General features: G+C 34.8%; 1 protein-coding gene across 1 annotated transcript in view; it reads left to right on the top strand.

The window, feature by feature from the left end:
* LOC134802645 (uncharacterized) overlaps positions 1-11875 on the top strand; it is an 89175-nt gene that overhangs the window by 67020 nt on the left and 10280 nt on the right. The window contains exons 16-19 of the mRNA XM_063775280.1: positions 3652-3726; positions 4730-5821; positions 8225-8263; positions 9434-9673. Of these exons, the coding sequence (XP_063631350.1) occupies positions 3652-3726; positions 4730-5821; positions 8225-8263; positions 9434-9673 (1446 nt within the window). The remainder of the gene's footprint in view (positions 1-3651; positions 3727-4729; positions 5822-8224; positions 8264-9433; positions 9674-11875) is intronic.

Below are 11875 nucleotides of genomic sequence, written 5' to 3' on the forward strand. Positions count from 1 at the left end.
AAAGTCTGCAGCGATTTTGAGAGCCCACGCAGTGCAAGTGTTATTTGTTCGTCATAATTTCATGGAAGTGTGACGTTTAAAATAACACTTGCACTGCGTGGGCTATCATAATCGCTGCGGACTTTTCTTGGTCTAACTCTAGAAGCATTGCAAATTATGAGGTTTTCTGCCCTAGGTAACGATTTTATTCGAGATTTATTAAGAATGTATAAGTAGTGTATGCTATTTTGCTATTTAAACCTCTGAGAACTACCACATTGCTGACATGGTGGAGGTGTTACTGTTTTCGTGTTATGTTTCAATTTGTTGTAGTACAAAGTTTTTTTTTGTATTTTAACAGTAAAAATTACTTGGGGATATTAACGAAACAATATTTAGAGCTACGGTTTCTGAAAAATAGATAGCATTCGCATGTAAACTGAAATTTAGCTCCAGATTTATAGAAAACTGGAGGCATGTTTATTGCATCCGTGTAGTAAAAGTCCTATTACATTCTCGGTTTAGACCAAGAGTCTGCAACGATTTTGATAGCACACGCAGTGCAAGTGTTATTTTAAACTTCAAACTTCTATGAAATTATGACGTATAAATAACACTTGCACTGCGTGTGCTATCAAAATCGTTGCAGACTTGTCTTAGCCTAACTCTAGCTGATTTTAAAATCATGTAAAAACGGCAATGCTACTTTTGAAGTAAAAATATAATAGATTCTTAAATGGAATGAATATTTTGTACCTGTACGTTTTAAGCTAGGTAGTTGTACAGTCACCTGCAATAATATGTGACTCTTCGAAGGCCGCAAAAATATGTGACCCGCTCTTATGGCTCTACAAATAAGATCGTGTCAGATATTTTTGCGGCCTTCGTTGTGTAACATATTATTGCAGGTGACTGTACCTCTAGTGTAAATTTCATTCTATAGCGTGACGTGACTTACGCGGCGTTAAGTATCATTTTGTATGGGATTTTGAGTTTCCAAAGTGTTCGGTTTGGCGCGCTGTTCAAAATCCCATACAAGAATAGACATAACGCAAACGCGAACGCTTGTCACGCCATCGAATGAAATTTACACTATAGATAGACCAACCGCTTAAATGAGTCCTCGCCTGCGCGGTACGGGGGCGACGGGGCGGGACGACGTGCGGGGGCGGGGAGGGCGCGGGCGGCAGGCGCACGGCGCCCGCGCTGCCCCCGCCCCCGCACGTCGTCCAGCCCCGTCGCCCCCGTACCGCGCAGGCGAGGACTCATTTAAGCGGTCGGTCTATAGTGGTTCTGTTCAAATAATAGGTTTAAATTAGATTTAGTACCGTCCCACCAACACCCAAACCAAAAGTTTCAGTAGGTATTCCGCTGGTGTTTTTGAGTTAACAAATTTTACCGTATACGTTTTTTTCAGTTTCGCATTCGAGGCATGTCTTAGTAAACACTTTTGTTTTGTACAAATTGGCTTTTTTTATTTTCCAAAAACGCATTTCCGCATGACTTTATCTAGTCATGCACGTCCCCGTCTCCCCTTTTGTAATTTTATGTGGAAATTTCGAAAAATAATATGTGTTTTCCCCTTTTTTTCCACACAATTGTCCGTCTTCGGAATGTGCGCGTCCATGGAGGTTTGAGTAAGTCTGGTCGTTAGGTCTTCCAGCATGTCCCGTTTTGGTCGAGTCTCCCCTTTCTCGTTGTTAGTTTGAATTGTCGTGTTACATTTTTAAACACAATGATGTTAGAGGTTTAAAATAATGAGAAAAAGGATGCAGTACCTATTATAAAAATACTGACGAGAAATAATTTTATTGTCAATTTATTGTCTGATTTGGCGAGATAAAATAAAATATCAAATATGTGTTAGTGAATTAAGCTGTTACTAAATATAATAAAACGAATAAAATAATCATATTTACCTCAGTGAGTTGATTATGGACTAAATGATTGTCCTAATAAAAATCTTACTAGAGTGCGGTCGCCCAACATGAGACATTTCGTATGTTGACTATTCACTTTATCATTCTCTTGTTAATGCGCTTAATACCTAGTATAAAACAAAAACACCAAGAGCTACTTGTAAGATTGTTTTATTTAATATGACTTAGATTTACTATCATAAAAAGACATATATATATATATGTACGATCAGTTTCTATCTATCGTTATCTATCTACGATTATATGTATTTTGAATTTTTGAATCTCATATAAAATGACGCGTGCCCGCAATAGACAACATTTTTAGCCATTTATTAGCACATTTGTGTGATAAATATCACTATATCGCCAACGGAAGAAACCCGAGGGTCAATGAACTAATCTACTCGTGTTTACTAACCATACTTTATCAAACAATATCAATGTGTTTAAATCCTTTCTCGGTCTGATTCCCAATCGCTAGACATCCAACCATGGTCGTAGTTAGCTACCCCCCCCTGTTTGGTATTATGTCACTTGTCATTCCCCTAAAGATTGAGTGTTTTTGCTGCGCCAGACGCCATTTTGTGATTGTTTTTTTTTTTTAACTTTGATGAAAAAGGGTAATATGAAAAATACTGGTTATATCGAAAACTAACGACAATATAACTGTGATAACTGTCACAAGTTCTGTTAGTTAACTTGTATTGAAGCAATCCAAATGTGAGATACAGATGTATGTGCATAATTGTTTTCCATCGTATTTTCTCGGAAACGTTCGTATTTGTCAACTTCTATGAAATTATGACGTATTAATAACACTGGCACTGCGTTTGCTGTCAAAATCTCTGCAGACTTTTCTTGGTTTATCTTTATACCTATTTTTAAAATGGCTACGTTAAAATAATTACCCTTTTTTATTGAAGTTTCTTTCGTCTATTACCCAGCTCTTTCATTCTCCTGTCTTTCAAACGTTTTGAAATATTTCGGTTGAGCATGGTTTTTCGAAACTTTTTTTTAAATTTTATTTAGACTAAGGTATTTTAGGCTTTCTGCCTAATTTTTTTTAATTTACGCAACGCCTTAACTTCACTATTTTTTGAGCGATGCTTCTTTTAATGAGCATTTTAGAAGTTTTGTTTAATCACACATTCTAGCTAATGTTTAGATTGTTTTTAATTGCATTATTGAGATGTTTTTATTAGATTGCTGTTCTATGAGTAATTATAAAAATACATACATTTTGCCATTAAATGTGTCTATTTGGTTATATTTTTTTTATTTTTGTGATTAAAATTATTCAATGTTGTAAAAAAAAATTTTGTGAAATAGCAATCATTAAAACATCTCAGTAATATGTAAGAATGAACTTCATTTATTTGTATGAACACTGTAAGCCAAGATATAGTCGGTATTTACTTTTCTTCAAGGTTTACGTAATTTTATAAATTGTGTACGATTTCTGCTTAACCAGTTGATAATCTTCTTCTTCAACCTAGCGTTTTCCCGGCCTAGCGCCATAACCAGTTGATAATACTAGAAAAAAAAAATGGTTTTGGTCACTTTTTGACCATAATTCCTCTTATGATAATATTTAAAATCTCTAAATAAAATATTTAAATTCTTAGTTACTGCACTTTTTAACTGTCGCACACCGTAGAGTCAAGTGGTTAAAACATTTAGTTCTCGGCTCACAGCGTTCATACAATAAATGAAGTAAAGTTTATATAATAATGATAATTTGTATGTGTAGCGCTGAAACACTCTCCGTCGAAGAGGAAAAGCATCAGCAAGCCAGTCAGGCCGCAGGAGGAGATCGACACGCCAGGTACAACTTTTTTTAATATACAGGGTCTACATGTACTTGATACACATGATTGTACATGATACTTGGATTTGGAGTACTGAAAGCGTTTTCTCACATTGTCTCTTTAAAAAGAGAAATTTTACTATAAAAACTTGATGTTTTTATATTAACAGGGTGCGTACAGCTATTATTTCAGTACAATTAAACAGTTTAAAAGAAAATTTGGTGAGAATAACAACTGCTAAAGGCACACTCAGCATTAAATAGATAGTGGCACAAAATGTGGCCAAATATAACGGTACACAACCTTATTTCTATTGGTAACACAATATTTGGCCACTTTGGTCATCACTATTCGATACTAAAAAATAACTATTAGCGACTGAAGCAGACGTTTTCGGTATTTTGATTATGATTCTTCATCAATTTTATCATACAGTTTTAAATGAATCGACTATTGTGTAGATGAACTATAATGTCTCGCTATGCTATTTTAGTAATGCGTATATGGCAATGGGATTATGGTCTTGTTGGCAATAATTATGTGAAGCGTTTTTGTCTTGGTATATTTTTAAAACGGGATTTTTACTATATTTTTTACGCGGATTACATATTTTCTAAATTGCGAGGACAAGTGCAATATAATTGTTTCTTTATTTGTAATATTAATACGTTTAACGTTTTCTTTTTTATATAGTCATATACATGTGTTTTAATAGATATATTATTTTAAGTCGATTCATTTCAAACCCCATCCACATCACCTACTAACCCTTAATGTAGTTACTTTTTATTTTTTAACTGTAGTTTGAACCCCTCCTAACAGTGAATGCGAATGGTACCCATATATTATTATACATTTCAGTTTATTTTCTCCCCTCCCTTCCCCACCCCCTTTTTTATTTGGAGTAGTTTAAATTTAAAATGGACGTTCGCGTGTGTTGTGGCAAAGCAGCATGGAGTGCGGAAGAATAAACTGAAATGTACCAAAAAACTACACTAAATATCGCCTACTGTTACACAGGACGAAAGTACAACAAACCAATCAAAGACTACAATCCTGACTTGATCAAGAACCGCCTATCGCCTAGGTCTTCCCTAAGATCTAGCCTCAGCGATTTCACGGACACCACAATATCTACCTGGAATCAGAGACACCCTCAAACTCCCACTGAGTACCCTTCAGTATTATCTGACAGACTCAAAAACTTAGACAGAGATCGCTTCTTCCAGCGTAGAATAGATTTCGACACGTCAAACTTAAATCCAAGAGATCCTGGTCCGTCATACTTAGACAACGTGTATAGAGCTACAGTCCAAGATAGGATGGACAGTCTATCCGCACAATTAACAAAAGTACTCAGCACAGGTGCGGGCAGTTCTCATATAAACGGAAGCCTAGCCGACAGCGGAATACAGACAGACAATACTAGCACTAGCGTACCTCAAATATATATAGAAACTCAAGTACCAGGCAGTCCTGTCAAGATTCTCAAAGACGCAGCGGTGGATACTAGAAACGAAAATAATCTACAAGACATACCTTTCATAGATGACGACGAAGATTTAAGTAAAAGACGGTTCGTTCTAGAAAAACATAAATCCATGTCCAACATACCGGAAAATTTAGAAGATGAAACGGTAGTCGAGAGACTATCGAATAGCTACAATCGATCCAAATCACCATCTTTCATAGAGAAATTCAAGAAATTCTTCACCGACATCGGTCTAGTTAAAGCTGACAGCGCTGATATAACTACAGAAACCAGTAATCCTAACACATTACCTAAGAGTCTAAACTCTAGTTATAGAACTAGAAGCGTAACACCTACCAGGAGTTTAGAACCGCGAGAAGCTTCAACGTTACCCAAAGACATGAGATTCAGGAAAGTACGGTCGACTCAAACTGTTTATATAAGACAAGAATCTCCCGTATCTATCAAGAAAGACGCAGAACAACAAACTCACGTGTCGGTTGTCAAACTGAACGGAAACGAGTCCGAGGAAACTGAGAAGATGATTAGAGATGTAGTTTATATTAAGAGTATCGAAAAAGCCGAGATATATAGCACTAATGATAGCGGTAGCACTATTATAGTAGTACCACCAGCTGATTGAGACTTATAATCTCACTGTGTCGGTATAATTATGTATATTTACTGTTGTCATGTGCATTTTACCACTTGACAGACAAATTGACGAATGTATGTGACTTACACAATTTCGAACAACTGTCAAGATTCGGTTTGAGGTATTCTAGACAGAAGTAAGGATTGGTGAATGTGATTTGTATGAGGAAAAAGATTTTTTGGGCAATGTTATGTAGGGTTTTGATTAATGCTATTACTCTGTACGGTTAATGTTTTCAGTGAAATTAAATCAACCATATTTTCAAGACTTAAAATAGTAAGGAAAAGTGAAATCACTGAAATCAGTAAAAGTTACCATAAAAGCTTTATTTATACAAACTATATTTCTTCAAAGCGCAAACATAAAGCATATATATTAGCTTTGCATTAATAATGTATTTATGGAGCACAATCTATTAATCCTGATATTCTATAAAAATATTATAGAGTTGCCGTTACTGTGTGAAAATTCAATAGGTATTCGCTCAAATCTAAACCCAAACGCTGTCAATCGAGTGATTTAAATGCTATTTTATGAACTTGTAACAGATTTCAAAATTTAATGAAAAGCAAATAAAGATAAAATCCTGGTCACGGCACCAATTATTGTAAAGTTAATTTTATACACTCGATTAATTTACCTTATTATCTCCACAATCCTGTATTAATCGTATCAATGTATATCTTTACTCAAAGTATATTCGTTTTTTGACAATGGTTTTAATAAACATGGTAAATAACGCCGATATTAACATCATATCGAAAGGAGAATATAGCTAAGAAATTAGTCTTAATAAAATATATGTCTTTATTGAAACATATTCCTCATAAAATACAAAAATTCTGTAACACCAAATTAGACTGAAAATTCATAAAAATGGGTTCTTTTCAGAAGTTCTAAGTAGGTTTAGACAGTTGCTTCTTTACTATACTGCCCCGTTCCAAATGCTGATATCCTTCTTTAATATTGTCACGTGTTTGACAATATTTAGTAGGTATATTTAATTTTTAACTAAATTGATGATGAATTACGACGATATAATATTGTTTTGTTTCGCTATTGTTACTAATAAAACGATTCGAATCGGAATAATCTCGCGAACACATGAGAATAAGTAAAATTGAACTATTACGAGGTAAATCCCTTTCAAAAAGGTATTATTAACTTGGTCATAAATTGAATAAAATATGGCTCAATATGCATTGAAGACATTCCTTATTTTTTCGAATGAAAAGTATTGATAATGTCACAAACTAAACTTAATGAAAGTGCCTGTCGAAGTAAGTATTAAAAAATGAAATTGTTTTATAATCTAGAAATAGAAAAAGAAGATAATTTTCGTAACAATATGTTAAAGTTTACTAAAATCTGTTTTTAATGGTTCTACTCCTATGGTTAAGTCCAAATGAAATGTGAATCGTCAAATTATTCCTTTTTTTTATTGCTGTATTTAAGATATTATGTGAATAATTTTGACAGTCGACATAATTACGTTTGCGTGGATGTAGATTATTAGAAAGAAATTGTATGTATATAAAGTTGTAATAAAAGATGATTTAGATGAAATACTTGTTTTATTCTCATCCATAATTGAATACGTTTTTAAACATCAAGCATTTATCACCAAGACTATGCTGTTATATTATTATTGTAAGTAATATTGGTTATTATTTTGCAAAATTTTATAATGTTCACAAAAAATAAAATAAAGCACTCCACAATTGCACCAATCGCCTTTGGGTCCTTGAGGTAATACGTATATTAATCTTTTCGCCGCCATTGACTTTATATAAAGTTAGTACATTCCGTGCTCCACACGCCACGACTTCATATAAAGTCGTGGTTTTGGTCACGTTTGTTTACGTGCAATTTATGACATGGCGTTGATGAAACTTCATTGATTTAGCGGCGAAAAGGTTAAGAAGCTATCAAAACCAGGAAAATGACTGAATAATTTCTATATGTTACTCATATTGGCCCATTTATTTCACAATTGTACATAATATAACTATGGAATGAATTGCTTGACAGAATATTTCTTTTATATAAAATAAAGCGTACTATCTAATATTGAATCCTACTTTCGGCAATACAAACTAACTCACATCATATATATTGATTGACCTTCTCCTATTGGAAATTAGTTTCAAAAATTGTAGCTATTATTGCAATGCTTTATTTCAATATCTATTTATTGCAATTATTGATTGGCTGATTTATACTCGTATCAGCGGTTCTAGAATTATATAACCGAATAAAAATTCTGTCAAACAATACATACAAAAATCCCGTCACGACCCAATCCTAAGCTTTATGACATACCATGGCTTGCTATCAACATATATATTATGATGTATATATTTATAATTTCACGCTACTAACGGATTAGGTGCGGCCAGCTCAAGCGGCGTGGCCAGCATGAAAGCAGGTGAGAAATATTAATTTTATATATATATATTTAAGTATATACCTTTATAAATATACTACGCCAGCGGTCGGCAACCTTTTAGCAGCCAAGGGCCAAATAGTGGTTACCGAAGTTGACGTGGGCCGCACTTTGTTAATATCTATGACTTTATCAGACATTGTCGTTTGTCAATGTTACATACAAAATAGCCAGGGAGGCTCGCGGGCCGCAAGTGAGAGGTTGGCGGACCGCATGCGGCCCGCGGGCCGCTTGTTGCCGACCGCTGTACTACGCAATAACCAAAAAAAACTGGTAGTTGTAAATCTGATAAACAAGGTAATTGACCAACCAAGCTTTTATATGGGTATTTGGTTGATGCTTCGCGTCTTCTGCTTTTTCTGAGCTTCAAATAATTTATAGCAAAAAAAAAATAGTCTAGGTCGCTCGGGAGTCAACATAATATGTTGGTTCGCTCTTAGAGTTATAGATCATTCCACCAGAGCATCAAAGTATTACTGACGCTACTCTTTTTGATTTCTCTGAGAATGATAAGAAGCCGAATTTTAGTCTGACACTTTAAAATTATTAGATATTAGACACTTTAAAGTCATCACATAAAAGATCGTCTTCCTAATCGATTTTTAGAATTATAGAAAAAGTAGCGATACAATGGTATTTTTTTCTCATTTAGAGCACTATTTTTACAAACCAACCTTGACAGAGTATGTATGAGAGACACAGAGTATGTTTTCCTGAAATTAAAAAAAAAAAACATTTCCCAAAGTTGTGTAAAATAAAAAATCCAGGACATATTGTTTTGTTTTTTGTAACTAAATATGACAATGATATGAACATAATGATTTTGAGATTTTGAGATGTGTCCATCATGTCTATATATTGCTGTGTGGCTAAAAGCCAAATTGTAATTAATTGTCATAAATTCTGGTCTTTTCCATGCTGCTATGACCTATCGGATCTTTACTATTGGGTATCACTTTGATTATTTCACCTTCCTTACAATGCATGCACACACTAACGCACCAATACAAACTCATTCACGGTCAAGCTCAAAATAAAAAATATAAACTCAAACATGTAATTTTGGACATGTAATCTTCCGTACAAATACCTATTAAACACTGTGCCAAATATCAATAAAACTTTTACTGTATAAATCGCTTTTTAATTCAGTCTCACTGTCTGACGTCACAGCGCATTTTACGCCAACTTCAGTGACGTCACCGGTGTCAACTGCAGCCAAAACAGTCCAGCAGACCGTTAAAACGATAGCGGTCTCTGAGCCCGACGTAGCTTTCCCAGCTGTGTTAAAAGGCTCCACAAAACAAAGAGTGCCCCCGCCCGTTCCGCCCCGAGGCTCCCCTAAAGCGAAACGCGGTGGCGGCAACTCCCAATCCAGTATTGACGCAAAAGGTGACTATCATTTAAACATTTCCGTCAACGACATACCGCCACAGACACCGATCACGAGTAGCGATGATGATTTTGTGTTCTACGGGCATGATTTTAAGTTCAAACAGCCTGTTGCATGTCATGTACCGCCTTCTATATCTGACCATTCCGTTAGAGTGACCAAGTTAGTTTCCTCTAACTCTTTCTTAGATTTCGCCGAAGAAGGAGAGAGTATTACTCAACGATCTCATCCAGGAAAAGATCTTATAGCTCAAACGACAATGATGGCTAAGTTTAATATCGATAAAACTGTAAGAGAACATCTAGATTCTGGAGAATACGATGATACGTCGTTTACAGAGTCGAGCAGTGAAGACCAGATTGTGGTCCACGAACTTTTTGATGAAGTTGATGAAACTGATAATGAAAAACAACCTGAGAGGCAAGTCAGACAATCTAAAAGTCCTTCACAGTTTATTAAAGGCGTTGTCACTAAAGTAGGAGACAAATTTGCGAAAAAACCTCCACCACCAAATAATACAGACAACGTTGAAAGAGCTAGTGTCCATAACGTGAAGTCTTCAGATTTAATCTTTGCAGCTAAGACTTTGAAAAAGACGCAGCGTTCAGATAAAGATTTAAATAAACAAAGTATTCAAGAGGAAGATCCAAGAGCAGACAAGAATGGAGCTAAAGCTGGAATTATGTCTGGATTAACGAAGAGGTTAAACTTCAACCAATCAAAGAGAGATAAGAATCGACAAGAAATAAAGAAACCTAAACCTAAGATTGAAATAAAGACATATTCCGAAGAACACTCCAGAGGCATGACAAAAGACGAAGTAGTTTGTCATAAGAAAGCTAAAACTAAAATAGATATGTTTCAGAAACACATTCTTAAAGTTCAAACAGATTCTGACGACAGTTCAAGGAGAAGTTCCTTTTCGTCTTCCCAAGATAGTAAGCGTTCTGGAAACGTATTAGACACTATCAAAACTGATTTAAAAGTAAAAGAGACGAAGAAAATATTTGAGCCAATTGAATATAGCCATGGCAGCTCGAGTTCTATCGATAGAAAGGTTTACTCTTTAAACACCACGGCAGTTGGTCCCGTTGTCTCCAAATCATATACTGGCAATGTTCACGATAAAATAAGGAAGTTTTCACAAGAGACATCATCAGAAAAACCTCCCGACAGAGTGCCAAGAAAGAAGAAGGGAAGTTTCAAAAAGAGATCTGATAAGAGAAAGATATATCGAATGAAGAAGGATATAGAAGAAGTGCTGTAATTAAATGAAGTAGAGCTATTCTGGATAATGATTTGGCATTCAAAATAGAAATGATATAGGAGATGACAGAAGAAATTCTGTAAATTGAAATAAAGATATTTTAAATAATGATTGGGCATAAAAATTGATTTTAATATTAATAGAGCGATTGACTTAATATTTTTTTGATAATGTAGTACTAGTTTTTCTTTAGCATGATGTAGATTGTGTTGTGATTTGCGATTATTTAAGAGCTAAAACTGCCAATACTTTTCGTAGTACCTATACTTAGTTAAGTATGTTATCGTATTTAAGAAATCATTAGTAATCTTAGCTTTAACGCAATCACATCACCATTCAAGTTCCAGCCAAATTCGTACGTAGCTTAAATAGATTATTTACGTAATAAGTTCCCTTTATTATCTTTATTTTTATAAATTTTATATGCTCTTTTCCCAACATCCAAGTTCATCCCATACCAATATCTATTATCGAGATTCCTAGAACATACTTATAAGTTTTCAATAACACTTATTTTATTTAGCATTATTTAGTTTAGAAAGTCATATGTTGTTAGTATCGTAGTTTTGCTAACCTTCGACGATCTATCCGCACGTATACTTCACTTATGCAACATGTTATTCTACCGTTATCCTAGCACCCAACACATGTATCTAGAACTGCTAGTTTAGCAATAGCACCTAACCTAAACTACAACCATCCCTAAGGGTACGGTCTCAGTGGCGAGCGTTCAGCGGGGCGTCAAGCCTCAAATTCAGATGTCGTGGGTTCTGCCAGCAGTTTTTTTTAAATTGTAGCGATTTGAGATCATAATACGGTTGCCAAAAATATGAATAGCCCTTTGTTTAGTAACTTCATGGATTCGAAACCTAATTAAACAACTTTTGCTCGATAGAAAAAAATAATCTCCAACAAGTCTAAAACGCACCATTCA

This window comes from Cydia splendana, chromosome 25 (assembly GCF_910591565.1).
Source record: "Cydia splendana chromosome 25, ilCydSple1.2, whole genome shotgun sequence".
Classification (NCBI taxonomy): Eukaryota; Metazoa; Arthropoda; class Insecta; order Lepidoptera; family Tortricidae; genus Cydia; species Cydia splendana.